Source organism: Dysidea avara, chromosome 7, assembly GCF_963678975.1.
Source record: "Dysidea avara chromosome 7, odDysAvar1.4, whole genome shotgun sequence".
In the NCBI taxonomy this organism is placed as follows: domain Eukaryota; kingdom Metazoa; phylum Porifera; class Demospongiae; order Dictyoceratida; family Dysideidae; genus Dysidea; species Dysidea avara.
In genome coordinates this window covers 27,939,150-27,957,607 of record NC_089278.1, presented here as the reverse complement: position 1 = coordinate 27,957,607, position 18,458 = coordinate 27,939,150, and the positions used below count along the sequence as shown (strand labels likewise).

The 18,458-nt window shown below is 40.1% G+C and overlaps 1 protein-coding gene across 2 annotated transcripts in view; it reads left to right on the top strand.

Moving 5' to 3' along the window:
- The first annotated feature begins 1,351 nt into the window (after positions 1 to 1,351).
- Positions 1,352 to 18,458, top strand: part of LOC136259667 (uncharacterized) — an 84,821-nt gene continuing 67,714 nt past the window's right edge. For both annotated transcript variants that reach the window (XM_066053167.1, XM_066053166.1), the window contains exons 1-3: positions 1,352 to 1,486; positions 11,495 to 11,650; positions 16,950 to 17,066. In XM_066053167.1, the coding sequence (XP_065909239.1) occupies positions 1,472 to 1,486; positions 11,495 to 11,650; positions 16,950 to 17,066 (288 nt within the window). In that variant the 5' untranslated portion in view covers positions 1,352 to 1,471. The remainder of the gene's footprint in view (positions 1,487 to 11,494; positions 11,651 to 16,949; positions 17,067 to 18,458) is intronic.

Sequence of the window (18,458 nt, the reverse complement as noted above, 5' to 3'; positions counted from 1 at the left end):
GTCGAGTGCATGGTCGAACTCGAAACTTGATAAATGCATTATTTGGCGTCTACACTACAGTCAGCCGCGGTGCGATCCTTCCAGGAGTGACAATGAGCAAGACTGATTGAAAGCAGCTCTTCAAGTGTTCTCACTAGCATTGGACTCTTTTCTTCTGGCATGTGATCTCATATTTGTGTAGCTACCTCCTGCTGTGATTATACTATAGTGTGGTTACTCCGGTTACCCAGTGTCACAACTCAAGTTCTCCTGTGACTGCATCAAAACAGCCTACTGCCATGGCATTAGAGCAACTACTGGATCAAACAAGAATTCTTTTGTTTTGAAGTTTGGCACTATTCAGCATCAAGAAAATTATGAATTAAAGTATATGATAGTCACTAATGGCACATTATGCATGACCACATATGTAATATGATTATATGTACATGGATATGACATTATATGCTACCTGGTAGTAGCTTGGGTAGTGATGGTGTCAAGACACCAATGTACTACCAGTATATGTTCAGCTCCCTATGCTACTGGTGCTATCTATCATAACTGTATGGTGGACTAGCCGGGGTAACTTATACTGTTTACACCTTGCAATGCTGGTAGTAGCTATATATAGTACATGTGATCATGATAGCCGAGTGTAAGAGATTCCTTTGGCATTCTACCACTACTTCACTGACCATTACATCTGATAGTTACAACATTATAATACAACATACCAGTAGTGACAGGATTAATTATTGATTTAACCTCACAGTAATCAGTTCTTCCTTACCAGAGTGAACAAGTAGCTACATACACAGTACACTGAAAAACCAACAAAGGAATATGTAGCTAGCTATACAATTACAAATACAAAGAAAAACAAGACTGCATGCACATAACAAGCTGATTACAGGAGAACTTGTGATCCTGGGTAGAGTAATCACACAATAATAATCACAGCAGGAGGTACACAAATATGAGATCACATGACAGAAGAATGAGGCTGAGTTTGCACAATGCTGTACTGAGAACACTTGAAAGCTGCTTTCAATCAGTCTTACTCATTGCCAGTCAGTCTAACACTACCTAACTAACTACTAGCAAACACTAGAATGCCAAACAATGGATTGAAATACTAAGTTTTGACCATGTACTTGGCTATATGTCCAGCTTGCACCATCACTGACTCCCTCACTTGCTAGCAATATCGCTGATACGACAAAAATCCACTATAGAGAAATACTCCGTTTCCCATTTCCTATTTCCCGTTTCCTAATTTCCCATTCCTCCTTTTAGTAACACCCCTACACGGGTTCTTGCTCGTCGACAAAATTTAAAGCGGAAGTCACGTGTGGTAATTATAGTTTGAAGTTCAAAAATAAATCGATTTGATTGGTCGAAATCCTATGCACGTGATTTCACTTGTTTTTGTTGTCGCGCAAGAACTATGTATTAGAAGTTGTGTACTTACTTCACTTCTACTTCTGGCATGTCGAACTTGCAAGTAAGTGAAGGTTTTATGCGTCATATCCTAGATTGTGTTAATAATGGTTATAATCTCGCGCGAGCGTTTGTGATGCTAGTCGGATCATACATGTAAAGGTAGCGAGCGTAGTCTCCCCCGAAGACTACATGACAACAAGGTCTAGAGTGCACCAGAATTTGTATTTGTAAGGGTTTGCACCTGTAGATCCAGGGGCGGCTCCAGAGGGTTTTCTGAGGCCCAGAAACCGGTCAAGTGTCGTATTTAATATAGACGTACGCGTGTTTAACGATTGATTGATTATTAACTCACAACAATCGGTAGTCTGGCGCCGCCTTCGCAAAAAGTAAGGTTCTGGTAAAATACAGATACTAAATCATTTCTACCGCCCAGATTCGGCGGTAGCCAATTAATGCGTGCCAATGACGTTCACACAGTAATCACCTTGGCAACGCAATGCTTTTGTTCAAACTGAAGTGTAATCATCTGACGTAACAAGCAGTTACATGTGCTGTACCAATTGAATTCCTTTTGAAATGATTTGGTATTTGTATTTCACCAGAACCTTACTATTTGTGAAGGGGCGAGCGGCACTAGACCAAACAATCAGCTGTAGCCGTTCCTCCTTGTCGAAGAGGTGTGGTCATAAAAATGCGACGCACGTACAAATTGCCAGCCATTTTTGTAGGGCAAAAGAAATGTGATGTCAACTTGAACTTATCAATCAAGCAATGATAAAAATAGATAGTTTGAGGTAGGGCTGAGCGATATTATCGTTTTAACGATATATCGCGATATTTTGAAAGTATCGATATCGCAATATTTTGTTATTAACTATCGTGATACCATTCCTATACATTTACTGTCATTAAAAATCCATTTGTTATGCAGTACTTAGCTAAGAATCCTTGTAAGTGATAAAGCCTACCCACTTTCTTATCCCTGTAGAAAGGTGTGAACACCATAACATAACCTCAAAGCATGTGTTACAATAACTGTTACTGTAAACAAGGATGATAATGGTTAGTTTGGTAAAGGCTTCCTGCAGGAATGCTGAGCTATACACTATGTAGATTGACTTATGTGTAAGTATCGTGAACTATTCAGTATCGTGAACTATTCAGTATCGTGAATAGTGGCTTTAGTATCTATCATGATACTAAAATAGCAGTATCGCTCAGCCCTAGTTTGAGGACTAAACCATTAATATATCCAGGGATGGTAAAATAAGTTCCTTTCAGATGCTAAAGTAAGTTTTTAGGAGGTAATTTAATTTTTACATTCATAAACCAGCTGTACAGAAAAATCACCCCATTATTCTTTTTCAGGTATTGAATGACTAATATTTTGGGTAGTGATTACTTGATGCAGTATTATGGTACGCAGAAGCACTTCAAAAATATTTGCTTTACATTGATTTTCCTGATATTGACCCTACAAATGCCAGTGTTCCATCAGTGCATAAATATAGCTAGATTATGTCATCGTACAACCTTTTGTCTGTCACTGCTTTTTACACTATAACATCTTTAAATAAATAAAATGGGTGTGGCTCCATGTATGACTAGCTACAGACAGTGCTGCACATCTAAATAAGTGGGTGTGGCCCACAAAAGATGATGGGACTTTCCACATTGTTTAGCAAAGCAGGTGAAACTTTTGTTGTGGTTTTTGGCAAGACCGTGAAATCTGCAAAAATTTAGCCCATCAAAACTTCCCCCCATATGGTAACGTGTTACTGAAAATAGCAGAAAACTATTATTCTTGTAATTTAAGGTATCTGGTTTATTCTACCCTTAAATGGGTAGGAATATAATGCTGTGTTAATTTAATGTGTCAAATATGCCCATAAGGGTGATCTTCCAGGGCTCCCAGTAATTTTTTTGAGTGTACTGTCAAACTGCCTACAACATAGATTTTGTCCTGCCAAAACATAAAAATGTATTGGTACCCTAAAGATGTAGTCATGCCAAAAGAATGTAACTATGTAATAAAATGTGACCGGATTTACAAAAAGGGGTCTTCCACACACATCCAATTTACCAATTTTAACAACTCATAACTTCAGATTGGGAAAGGCTTTTGACTTGAGATTTAGTCAGTAGTGAGTACCAACATAGCTTGGTGGATGGAGAAAATTTCAGGTTAATGTGTTACTTGCTTGCTAATGTATGGTCCTCCACGTTTATAGAATTGGATGTGTGTGGAAGACCCCTTTTTGCAAATCCGGTCACAAATAATGTTACACACTATTTCATGGCTCCCATTAAGATGGTGCTAAAGTAATAACGCACATTTTTAACAACAATCTACTGTGTCTCAATTTTAAGACATAGCGAAAGCTATTAATTAATTTTGCATGCAAATGAACTATACATATAGGAATCTATCATTTGTAGACCGTCTAACCAGTTTTGGTTTTAATACATTTCGCACATTCATAACAAGTAGGCTGGTGTTCAAAAACTCTCTGTGTTGACTAGGTAAAGCTTGTGGCCACAAACCACAAACAAACAGTTTAAAATACTGCTGCCTTTGTAAGGCTGCTCTCCAGCAGTAGTGTATATAGCTGTTTAACTAGAGACAGGACAGCTAAAGGAGGATATGACTACAAGGGTGATGGGATTATGGGCCTCTTGTGGTGCTCGAAATGGATTAGGAAAGGAACCTGTGAGCCTGATTGGAATGCCCGGACAAGCTTGTGATGAAAGTCTTGTCTAACATGTAAGCATGTCCTGATAGTGTTTCAGGCTTGAATAGTTCCTGTAAACTACTGACAGACATTTTGGGGATAACCCAGCCACATAGGATGTGCTAGCCATGGCACATCAGTTTTATCCCCAAACTATATGAGAGCACCGTGCCCATTAGACCATTACCCACCAAAGCAAATGATCAGTTAACCCCGGCTAGAAAATATAAAGAAAAGAAAACTATACCACACGAGAGGAATGAGAGATCACTTATCTGCTTATTTATCCCCAGTTACCAGGGGGTAAGTTGAGATATTACCATGACTAGTATATAGAAACAATACAAGATGGCAGCATGTGTACAGGTGAATATTAGAAGTTGTCAATGCTGTTTAGAATGAACATCCGGAGAGTACTGGAGAGACTTGAGCCAATGCTTTTGGATGAATCTTGAAGTACAGAAGATATGCAGAGCTTTTCCATCTGCCTAGAGTTTGGATTGTGGAGTCTTGGATACCTGCCATTGCTGCAGTTGTTGCTGCCCCTCTGCGGAAACTATGCCCCGTGAACTTCTGAGCGGGAAGCTTGGCAGCAGTGAGAGCTGCCCTAACCTCCTTCACAAATCTTGGCTTGGACAGAGGAGAACCATCTTCCCACTGGAACAGAGGGCCAGGCTTGTTTCCTTTTAGTGCCAGGTAGTGTAGGAGGGCTGACACTGGGCAAAGTTCATCGCCTGTCTTACTGATGACCACTGTTACCCCTTTCCTAGTTTGGTCTGTCTTTGACTGCTTGATTAGTAAGGAGATTGTAGTAGGTTGTGACTTGTGATCTGCTTGAAGGTCCCCAAGAGACAGATGGGTATTTGGGTCATAGTCATTACCTCGTGGTACTGTGAGCTCTCCTGACCTGCAGAAGGAGAAAAAGTTGGTAGTAGAGGCTGCCCAGAGCAGAGAGGACTTGTAGGATGGGCCCTCCTTTTCAATGCACCATTCTGCTTTCATCTTTCGTAGGATTGTAGGGGTAATTGGAAGACGAGCTCTTGGCGCTTTACCTCGTTTACCAGCCTCCACAGCTATGCCTCTGAGTATTTGCCTGAGCCGAGGCATCTGACCCACATTTGGGTCACCAAATTCCATTGCTACTTGAACTTGGCGAACCCCTGACAAATAAGTCTTCACAGTGCTGTGAGCCAGACCCTGCTCAGCTAAGCATGTAGCAAAATAGCACAAGATACATTCTGATGTATAGAAGGGTATAATGCTGAAGTCTTGACAAAATTGACTGTAGCGGTGTTCTGCTGCCTTGTACGTTTTATGAGAAGAGGTTGCTAAAGCTGCTGTAAAATAGTGACGAACAGCTTTGTCCAGCTTATGGATGTCCATGTGATGTTTTGGGAGACGATGGTTAATAGAGGTGGAGGGATTCTTGATGGAGTGCGGGAAGCCAAAGGTGTCTGTAAAAAGAAAGTGTGCAAATTATTGCGAGATAGAGCATCAGCTGTTGTATTGTGTATCCCTGCAATATGGGAGGCAAAGAACCAAAAATTATGGTATGAGGCAAAAAATACGAGTAGTCTTATTAAGTGCATTAGGTGACTATCTTTGCAAAACAGAGAATGCACTACATGCACTACTGCCATGTTATCAGTACGGAAGTGAACTATTTTCCCAGTCCATTGGCTACCATAGATAGCAGCTGAGATGACAATTGGTATCATCTCTTTAGTGGCGATAGGGAGGTGCATCAGTCGGGTGTACTCCATTTGAAGTGGAACCACCTGTTCTGACAGTATGCTCCATATCCCCATGAGCCTGAGGCATCTGAGGTCAACGTGATATCAGCCGATTGTTTCCCCAAGTCCCATAGCATTGATATCCCATTCCAGGTGGAGATGAAGAGATGCCACCACAGAATGTCAGCCATGGTGGAGAGGTTTAGGCGTATGTTGTGAGTGGGTAATTTGCCGATGTTTTGGGCTGAATATAGTCGCCTCAAGAAGGGGTGGCCAGGCCGGATGACCTTGGTTGCAAATTGTAACAACCCCACTAGGCTCTCCAAGTCACCCTTGGACACAGTCCTTGCTAGGATAAGACTGGCCAGTTCCTTCTTCAGCTGAGATAGTTTATCTTCCGGAAGACGTAGTTGAAAGTTAACTGTGTCAACTTCAATTCCCAAGAATTTGAGGGTTTGAGAGGATCACTCTAGTTTTGAGACCTCCATGGGTACCCCCAACTTTTCCCAGGCTGTTGTTAAAGTATTTTTCTGGATTATGGCCTCTGAGTGGTTTTTGGCAACCAGGATGAAGTCATCCAGGTAGTGGAGTAAATTGGGAATCCCTTGGTTTAGAAGAATCCACTGAATTGCGTCAGCTACCACTGAGAAGATATTTGGGGCAGAACATAGGCCAAATGGTAAGGCCTGGTATATGAAGATTGAATTCTCCCATTTCACACTTAGGAGATGGCAGTCTTGGTTATGCACCTTAATCATTCTGTATGCCTCCTTGATGTCAGCTTTCACTAGAAATGCCCCTCTACCCACTTTAAGCACAAGTGCTGCTAGGTGGTCTACTGAGGAATACGATAGTGATGCTAGGGATGTAGAGATGCCATCATTGACACTGCCACTATCTGGTGATGAAAAGTCGACAATCAAACGCCATTTCCCTGGTTTGTTTTTCTTAGGGATTATTCCAATCGGGCTAGTGTGTAAGTTGTGGGGGCAAATGTAAGGTGGGAGTTTGATCATACGACCCAGAGATAGTTCTCTCCACAGGTGTTCTGTGATAATATTAGGAACTAAGGATGGCCTATTGCCAGGGGAAGTACCCAGCTGGTGTTGTCTGTTGAAGCCAACACGGAAACCCTCCTGTATTCCTCTCAGAATGTACGCAACAAATGAGTGATCTGGGTGATCTGTAAGAAGGACTGCCCACTCAGGCTGGTTCAGCGAGAATTGGGCATTGTAGTCCAGTATGAATTCTGGAACGTTAGCTGTGGCAAGTGGTCTGTACGAGTCCAGTGCCAGCAGGTCTTCCATGTACTCATATGAGTTGCCCCTCAGCAAGCCACTGGAATGAAGATCCAGGTCTACAAAGAAACAAGTACCCACAATTAGATCACACCCAAGAGGGTGGAAGTGGGTCTCACCTGGCCTCCTCCTATTAGAAGTTTTCAGATGAATATTATTGGGAGCATCTAACTTTAACCTAAGGCATGATATGTATGCATAGAGTAGGATCTAATGTATGGGTGTGTGAATCATGTAGATCTTTTATTTTATTTTTATCCAACAGGAGGATACCAGGTGACTTCTAGGCTGGGCAACCCATAAGTGTCATGTCCAAGCCCCACCACATATTTCAACGATTAACTGATCATAAAGTGTAATAACTTGTGTACAACTAAAATATCGGGCAGTCTTGAGCCTGCAAGATCATGCCCTCTTACAACTATGTAACAAATGAATCAGATGTGTTAATAATCAAGACTATAGGAACTACAGTCACTGTTCATGGAGTACTCCGCTACTTTGAACGTTTTGGAGCTGTGGAGCAGGACGACGCCGAGTGAGGCCCTCCACAAAGTCAACATGAATGTGAGTATGGGCAGCTTGCTCTGTCACATCATCCTCGGAAATTACATCGGAAACATGCCTCTTTGGAGTTTGGGTTGGATGATTTCCTGTTACCCGGAAATTGAGTCGGTCTTGAGTGAGATGACGTACCTGAGAAACGCTGTTGAGCAGACAGGCAATGCCCATATATGGTGAAGTTCAGTTCTCCCCACTGTCACACTTTGCGTGCTGCCGCCCACTGGCGATAGTCAATGTCATACTTCATCCACTGGGGGCCTAGTTCTTGGGACAATTGTAAGATAAGATGGAGGTGGGCTGCTAAACCAGTGGTTTGAGCTGAAGTGGTTGAATCACAAGAAGTCAATACTGCCATATAACTTGAAAAGGCCTTTAGCCAAGTGAAAATATCTGTGATTTGCTTTCGGCAGCACTGCACCTGATCCTGGTCTAAAACTAAGATCTGTCCCCCAGTAGATGGTTGAAGTGTGTATCCCTCAGGCTGTCGGTAGTCATCCAGTAGTTGAGCCAAATCCACATATTCCCATTTCCGTATCCGCTCAACAAGTTTTGTTGGGATGGGTGGTAGACCCTCGTTGATTACTGTAGAGCTGCCACTAGTTGAAGTGTAAGGTGGTTCATCTTCGACTAGAGACCCTAACGAGGGTAGGGATGGCCCAGAGGACAGGAGTGGGTCCACTGGCAAGTGGAACCCAATGCCTCCTCCTTGTGTACCTGTGGGATAAGGCAAGACAATCTGCTTATTCATCCTTGTGGGATATGCGAGCCTGAGCGGCTGTAGCCAATTTGCCAGGCAACGGGGAGCCTTGATGTGCATTCCTACATTCGCTGCCGGGACTGCACGTCTACCTGCTTGGCTGAGACTACGCATCTACCAGCCTTACAGAGACTCTGGCGTCTACCAGCTTGTGCGACGACGATGGCATCAAGGTCTTTGGAGGTGGGATTTAACGTCTACCACCTCCGAGCACTAGAGTAGCACGTGACGTATTGTCACTTTGAAAATGCTGGCTATTTTTGGGTGCCCAGCTGCCCATTCTCGTTGTCACCTATAAAGATGCGTGCAAATATGGTTTCTGGGATGACTTATCGGAAGTAGATGGTGTGGAAGCCGGTGAGGATGCCGGAAGTAGCGACAGGGTCTGTTGCTGCCAGCGGGTTGCTGCTCGGAATACAGCGAGACTGGATCAAGTCCGCCACCGCAGTAGCTAACTGTTGCACAGTAGAGGTCGACAGTGTTTGCAATGATGGAGATGAAACTGCAACTGGAGGTGTTCCGGAGGTTGGAGCAGTGGCTTCTGGTGACGAGGAAGTGGGAACAGGAACCGAAGGAACGGAGTTGGAGGCTTCTTCGCTATGCATCTTTCCTGGTATCACCGAGCTTGAATTGAACAACAAATCCTGAATCATGTTTACTCGAATGAGCTTGCACACCTTGGGATTGCTTTGAAGTGAGTGCGTAAATGATAGGAATGCTACCAAGGGGGGTAGTCAGACAGGTTTAGAGCCTGAGCAAGCATTTTGGACCTGCCATGCTAGTTAACCCTGTTTAACCTGCTGTTAAACTTGCAATAGCATTCTGATTTATCCAGCCACAATACAATAAATTAAGCAGTCAATATGATACAATATTGACCGGAAATTGGCTGATTCTTGAACATTATTTTGAGCCCTGTCTTCCAAGATTCGGTCACAAATACCTTACCATGCTTTGTTCCTAGTTTATTGCTTTCTTCAATAGTGTGTGCACCTGATTTGGGTTCTAATATTGACCACTTTATTAGAGTCGTGGTGGCAGGGCACTTACACCAGATACAAATATAATTACACTAGCACTATCAATGCAAGTTATAGTCGCTAAAAACTTCCAGTCTCCAAGGTAATAGTCTGTGTTGAAACAGATTCTTAATATGTGGTATAGACTCCACTTCATTTTTAATATCAGCAAGAGACAGCACTAGTGAATCATATTTTTCCAGCTTTTTAATAATTGCAATACAATGGTTGCCTTAAAAACTGTATGACTGATCTCCTTCTTCTGGTATATACAACCAAGGTTAACTACATGTAGTCTTTTCCCAATTTGAGCTCCGTCCCCTGTCAGTTTAACCCTTATGTATCTTCTGTTTTGTGATAAAATCTGAATCAGGTGAGGATTTAGCAATTTACAGAAGATAGATGAAAATCCTTAGCAAATGTGTAAATGTCACAATGAAAGAAAATACATGTGTACACACTACATATAGCATACTAAATCCTTAAGGCAAAGTTTCAGTCTCTCTTTCAAGGACTGCCGCACATCACATGTTCCATTGGGTGTAAGCTTATATTTCATAACTTAAGCTCATGGATACAGTTCTTCAGCTTGTAATGCCTATAGGCATGGTCTTACACAGTTGTGCCAGCTCTTGGTATGCTCCACCTAAAACCGTTGATATGCGCACACTTATCAAAATTCATTTTATTGGTTCTTTGTTGTCTACAGGGACAGAGGAATGGACTGACTAAGTGTCAGCTTCATAAGTTAAGCAGTGTGGGAAATACAGCAGTAGACAGCTGGATGAACGAATAAATCAATACATAAGACATCGAGAAAATAATCTACAGGCGCTTACATAAACCATCATAACTTATTGATAGAATGGCATATGGAGTTGAATCTTTGTTCATTGTATTCGCCACCGCTGAACGTTTGTTACACATATCCAAAGGCTGTAATGTACCAAGTGTCAGTGATGAAGTTAGCACCTTCACACTATTGTAGTATTCTTATCACACTCTCTTAGTTTGCTTTGTAGCCAAGTACTGTACTACCTCCTTCCTCATACACGCAATAACCCCCAACAACACTGGGCATGTGTAGCTGCCAATTGTGGCTACCAGTTCATATACACTATGAAAACCAAAACACACACTTATAAATAGCAAGCTCGTTGGCATACTTACAACAGCAAAATTGTGCACAATAGCCTTAAATATACAAGTCAGCATGTAACCTAAGAGGGTGGGAGCCTGCACAGTGCAGTTAATTTAGGAATCTCTGTGCCCAAGTGAGACCAAGGGAAAAAAACCAGATAAGCAGCTTTTTTATTATTTTATTTTTATCTGTCTGCCCGGAAAAAACCATGTGCATACCACCCCCAAAAATTGCACGAAAACAACTGCGTGCAAAACAAAGTCCATTCTCTTGACCGCCATCCCTGCCTTTCATCATGGTCTACCAATAAGTCAGGAAAATCACAGTGGGAGGGTGGGTGGGAGGTAGCCTACACTTGGAAATGACAGCATAGAATTGAGAACACGTGTTCACACACACTATTTATATACCCCCTTGCATGTGCCAGCACATGCGCTTGCATTGTGTATTCTGGAAAGAGGTTATTTTCCATCTAATTCGCAATGCTCAACCAACAGAAAATACACTTCTTAGCAATAGAAGTTAGCAATGTAATTTTTTGTATGATATAACAGTATGTTATACATGAGGCCACTATAATTAGGCCCGAAAAACTACATATTTATATGTACACACATTGGGTGACGTTCCAAATGTTATTTGTAATGTACCTATGAAATAACTTTGCAAGTTTAGACCGTTTATTTGTTGGTGTTAACAAAGGAATACACAATTCCTTATCAATCACAGCACTGATCGATTCACATAAGGCACTTACACTCAAACTATTACAGTTCTTGTGGTTTACTCTATACAGAATTTTGACAGTGTTTTTGTTCATAACAGGAAATGAATGCTGAAATGTTCCTGGGAGACAGGAAGGATGATGAAGTAACAGAATTAGAGAATAGTGATGAATTAGAAGATAGTGATGAATTAGAGGATAGTGATGAATTAGAGGATAGTGATGAATTAAAGGAAATGTTTAAGCTAGAAGGCCAGGTGAACAATAGTGTAGACCTGATGACAGTTGATAGAGTCTGGTTGTTAAGTGTATTAATTTCGCAAATAAATTAATAAGTGTTCATGTGCCTTCCATGGGTATCGTGAAGCCATACATTTAGTATAGTACACTATTTACACTATTGAGGTCACTGTACTTTGATATTTCAGTAGTGTTTATATAGTATAGCGGCGTAGCCCCAAAATTGGCAATACCGTGCATTTTTTCATAAAACCATGAAACTTTCCACATAAATAGTACTCCTCATGACATGTAATTTTAAATATAGTGCCATCGCTGAGTTGACCCTTGGTGACCTTTATGGCCATTTTGTACAGAAAGTTTATCATTTTTGTCTTTAACTCCCTGAGGCAGTAATCAACTTGTTAAAACATGGTACTAAAATAAAGATCTTGCTGATAGAAACAACTTGGTTTTTATTTGAAGTCAATAGGAGATTTCAGTACAAAGTTATGATCATTTTACTAACTGCAAAATTTGATAAATTTAACTGCCCTTGAGGTGTGAATTACCTGTGGGCAGATAATTATGCATAAATTTATCAAATTTTGCAGCTAATAAAATACTCATAACTTAAGAATGAAATCACTTATTGACTTCAAATAAAAACTAAGTTAATTGTTTCTATCAGCAAGATCTTTTGTTTGGTACCATGTTTTAACAAGTTAATTACTGCCTCAGGGAATTAAAGACAAAAATGATCGATTTTCTGCACAAAAATGGCAGTAAAGGTCACCAAAGGTCAAATCAGCGATAGCACTATATCTGAAAATACATGTATTGAGGACTACTATTTGTGTGGAAAGTTTCATGGCTTTATGAAAAAGTGTACAATTTTTTGGTTGTGCCGCTATACTAATATGGGAGGAGACATGTTGGCTGTTGGGAGAACATGTATAAACAATAATGTTTAACAGAGATTAGCCTGGAAATGAGACGTTATACACATGGCACACATGCATGCACACATGCGCTCATGCAAAGCAAAGCCTTTGGCTGCTGCTGGCTACCTCACTGGGCCACCTGTGCACTACTCATGTGCTATGAGTCAGTGCAGACAAATCCTACTGGGGAAGGACTAGTAACCCTCAGGAGGCTATATGGCAATTATATCCGCTAGTGATGCTAGTATCGGTATCGGCCCTATTTTGGTGGTATCGGACTTGTATTGGTAAAGCTAAAAATGTCCGATACCAACCCATACTTTAAATGACGTCATTTAATTACTTATCAAGATGGCGGCATACATAGCGCATTGAATAGAGTTGAGCAAAAGCTGTTATAAGCCATGAATTCCTTAAAGAAGCCAGCTACTAGCATTATTAGTACAGTGGAAACTGAAGTAAGCCACGAAATAAGATTCATTGAAGCCATAAACTTACCTTTGCGTAATTGATAGCCACAAAACCAGCAAACTGCAGTTGATGGGATTAACAAAATGAGTTTAGTAAGCTAAATTACTAGCTGTTTCTCGTGAGAAATGCCTGTGGGGCAAAGTATCGGTATCGGATTGGTATCGGCCATTTCTGGCCTCAAATGTATCTGCATTGGATCGGTAGTGAAAAAGTGGTATCGGTGCATCACTAATATCCACTATGTGAGACATGAACAGTTGACATTTGCTACTGCTACCTCAGAATGTTGACGTTGCAGCTGGGTGGGCTGGTTTCCCAGTTGACATCAGGTCACTACTGTATGAAGTAGTGTTGTCATGCTGTGTTGAAGTATGGGTGTAGCATGTTTCTAAAGACATACTGGTATAGCAAGTTTCTGGGAGATGTTGTGATAGTTTTCACCAATGATATGTTAAAATGCTCTGTAAAGAATTGGTATAAGATACTGTAGGTAAACTGGAGATACAACCATTAAGCTTTGCACTTTCAGTCTTAGTGTTAGTGTTTCCATCCATCCCATCAATACCAATATGTCTGTCTTGTACCAGGGAGTATGCTAGTAGTAAGGCTATTTGTTTTTTGGCTGTGTCAATTTTTTGTTTAAAAAGTAGCAAACAGCTACAGGTGAGATTACCAGTTCCTAACTAATAAATTAGTACCCCCACCACAGCTTTCTATCTGGGATAGTGACCACAGACATCAAAGGGAATCACAAAGTTACAAACAATGTTTTATGATGTTGAAACTATGTTAGGCCATGCAAAGTTAATTATATGTTTCTGACCCCAAAATTGACCAGGTCACCAGGCTTGTTTTCTTTTTGTAACTTTTTGATGTGGCAGTGATACACTGTATTTGACGTAGCATTACATGATTTATAGAGAAAAAAAAGTCTATGTATAAAGTTAGTGCATCTTTATAAAGGGAAGAGTGTTTACAAGACATGAATACTGTATGGTGATTGCACAGTTCATTCAGTAAACAATAACCAGGAAGGGAACCAGAAACATATAAATAACTTTTCATGGCCTTATGAGTAGCTGGCTACATGAAATACATACTAATTAATCCTTCATTAATTACATCCTTTGAAAAGTGTTGTTGTTGATGAGGGTGTTACTATTCAGTGGACTGGACTACTGGACTGGTATACTTAATTTCGTTTTTGCACATTATATGGTTGGATTTATTGAGTTTCGCCAGTTATTAATGGCTGTTCAGGAGCCTGCAGCCCACTGTTAAACACTGAATATGGGCAGTGAAATGTACAAAAGCTGTCTTTTAATAATTTTGCTACTGTTCAGTTATGCTACTATACAGTATGGAGCTCATACAGCACTTACGTCATACCCTGTAATGCTGCTATGTGACAGCGATAGTTAATCAGCAATTATCTTTCCTGTGATATTGTATGATAAACATATAACACCTCTGATGTGTACAAGTGAACATCATCCAGTGTTTATCATACGGTATGATAGTAACATCATCCAAAAAAAACCTTTTCCCTGACAACGATGAGGCAGCATTGGTTAGGTAAAACTGAGCCTAAAATAGCTTTCATATTGACCTGAAGTGCTTTCAACAAGTTGCTATGGAATTTTTTTAAATTGAACAAAATTTTCTACTGACTGACTGAGTAACTGATGCCTTGAGACAAGCATAACTCGATAACGGCTAAGGCAACAGGCTTGATTTTTTCACTGTTCAACATTGCTTCAGCTGGACACGTGCCTTTTGGAATACCGCAGTGCATACAATGTATTCTTCATTACCAGTGTCCTCATTTGTGTCCCATTTATCTTTGTTGACAGCAAAAAAATGTCGATTTGATAGTAATGCGAGATGGCTTCCCTTCGTCATGGAAATGATCCTTAATTTTCATAGTGACTACTTCGATTGCAGAGGTGCTTTTTGAAAAGTTCTTGATTTGTAATGCTGTGTAACGGGTTGGACATAGCTAACAACGGAGCGTAATGGGTATTTCACTTTTCAAACAATAATTGAAAGCTGGGGGTGCAGCGCCATTTCTTTACTTTTGATGTGGTATGCATGGTTCACCCACCAGTCATAATAATTTTATTTTACAAACAAGTTAATAAACAATACATAAACAAGTTGATGTTGTGCTACTTCTAAAAACCAGGTGCCATGCAGCTGGCTAATCAATAGGTTTTCGGTTTGTAATTTTTCGATTACGTTTTTATGCATTGCTAAGGAAGCGTTTGTTACACAAACTGCTTTTAACAACATATTACATACAAAAGTATCTTCTAAACTGTTGTATATAGTTTGGCTATTGTATATTTTCCCATAAATTCTCTTGGCAAAGCCTCAGAGCTGCTCTTCATTTTCATTCATGTACGTAGGGGACACGCCCCCTTCACAAATCGAAGGGATAGGCTATTCCTGGTAGTCTAAAAGGCTAGCACTGTATTTCTCAATTGTTAAACACCTGTAAAACCTGAAGTGAAGGTAATTCACAAAGTGTGAGGAGAGTTGCCACACTCGTATTTCAGACTACCTAATAGAAACCATCTCAGAGCAATGTTTACCTGTGTGGAAGTTTAGTACAACCTTCATTTCGCTTTTACTTCTTACGTGAAAGCTGCTTTTACCATTATTCAACGATTTTGCTCAAGTGGGTGCGTATAGACAAACATAGGTAGATAGGTAGATAGATAGTTACACGCACACGTGCGCGCACTTTTACAAAAACAATTTCAGTAAACCAGGCATAATGCTGGGTCCAACTGGCCTTTGGCCGGCTGGCTGTGTCCAAGGCCGGCTGTATTCAATGCGCCCACAGCCAGCCAAAGGCTGGCTGTGGGCACACTTGGTTTAAAAATTGGAATTTTCAACTAGAGTAGGGACCATAGCACATTGATAAACAGTACTGAAACAAGCTGGAGTAGTGCATGATATTAAATCACAGTAACACAATAAGAAGTGTTATATCCCTACTGTGCTCAAGATGCCATATGGAAATACGCAGTAGAGTTGGTCACTACTCTAGTTGATCATGAAAATTCCATTTTTTTCTGTACTTGTTTAAAGCACACTTTTATTTGGAGTTTGTCCATCCACTGGTTTAGAGAGAATGTTTTAAGATACAACAACACTGATTAACATGTAGATATTCAGTATATATTATATGGTGGGAACATATATATATACCAGCAGCTCCTTGTGTTTTCTTTGTATATGGTACAGAGCAAATACATAGTCAGAATAATGGTTAAATTTGGTAGCAATTTGGTAGCAATTTGGTAGCACCGATGACAAGCTACAATTGACTGCATGCTGTCTGCACTGTCCTACAGTTTGGACTGACTCATTCATACATGGTAGCTGAAGGAATATTTAGCTGCATCTAAGGCCAAGGTTACCATGAGTACACAGTAAATAATCTGGGATAGCTACATTAGTAGGGGTAGGAGAATGCCTTGCAGATGCCATACAAAAAAAAAGATTTAGAGAAATGTCTTGCTGCAGCTGTGGAACATACTCAGTAGACAGCTATCTTTGGCTTTATCTTCATCAGAATAATCATTGGATTGTTGGGTTTTTTTTAAATCTCTTTAGCTAGCCAGATATTTAAATTTGACGACTTCAGTGAAAATTTGCCAACCACCAAATGTCATATTTTCTGCTTAGGCAGTCGTCTGTTTTAGACTGCTTCTTTTTCTTACAAAAAATATTTAATTAGTAATCATGCTGAGATAATACATTCAGTCAAACATTATACAAACAAGTATTTTATTCTATTGCATACTAAACTAAGGAAACCAAGTACATAAATGTAAGGCTAATCTTCAGCTGGTTAATACACCTGTATAATATCTAGTATAGGTATCACTGATGAAATTGATATCTATTACAGGATGAGTACGATCAACTCCTTAAAGCAGTTCGTTATGGAGATATCACAACTATTAATAAAATGTTAGACAGTGGGAAATTTACAATTGAAACAAGAGGACCATCAGGTTATCCATGGGTAAGTGGCTGTACAACATCTAGTTGTTTACACTGATATTAATGGTAGCTATTACTATGTGGGAAATTCCCTACACTTACCACTATCTGTTCAATGCCAAAGTAGGAATTGTGTTATGTAGCTATAATAACCACCATCATTTGTATTTCTTGTCTCACCACTTTTTATCACTGAAATAATACTTCACTAATAATTGTTAGTTTGTTAACTTCTTCAGTTATAGCACAGCTACAGTGTAATGTACATGTGTGGCCGTGACTGCTGTACAAGAGTATCTCAATCTCACTATAGTACCTACTTCTTACAGTACACAAAGTGCTTCAGATAACTTTAAGTTGTCTAAATGTGCCCCTCTAATACCTCGGTATGGTTTCTTTTCTTATATGAAGAAGACAACCATGTAATTGGTGATAAAAAGTACAGAAGGCAGACACTCGCTAGAACCAGAAAAGGCATATGACTGCTTTAATGTTTAAGATACAACAACAACAACACTGTGCAGATATTCAGTGTATATCTTATATGGTGGGAACATACATCAAGGAAGAATAAAGAATAATGTATCAAGCTGTAAAAAAAGAGTGCGCCCCCCAAAAGGCCGGGATGAAAAAACATGTGAAATGCAAGGTGGCGGCAAAGAAATGGCTGTGATGGTAGGTTAATGGCAAAAATTTTAATTATGACAATTCAGGTTAATTTGTGTTACCTCCTTCGACTAGGATTCGGCACCAAATTCACCTGAATTGTCGTAATTAAAATTTTTGCCATTAACCTACCATCACAGCCATTTCTTTGCCGCCACCTTGCATTTCACATCTTTTTTCATCCTGGCCTTTCTGGGGGCCACACTCTTTTTTACAGCTTAGCTGTTTTGGTTTAGATAATAATAACTACACAACCCATAAATACGATCAGGACACACATAGCTACAAATTTAACACTCATAATTACTTTGCTCATTATATAGATTTAGCGTAATTAACAAAGATAGGACAAGTCAATGTACTAGGAAATGATGCTGTTGAATGGATTGAACTCCAATAAGCAGAGGCACTACAACGAAAATATTTCTAAAGTTCTGGAGAGCTTAGAATTACAAGTATTCGCAAAATAATTACCACCCCTCAAATAGAGTGTCCATTTGCAATTCACGACGTGATTTGGAATAAGGCTTATGTACTATGTAGATTCACCAAATCTGATGCCCACCAATCAGACTACACATGTCTGGCTTCATCCCTTCCTTTGATCCATTGTGTACTGGTTCACCAGTCATATATTACGTATGTAACAAAACAGTAAACAAACAAGGAAAAGAAACATAAATTGAAATAAAAAGCAACGAAACAAGAAATGTCATCTATCCCAGGGGCAGCGGAGAAAGAGTGGCAA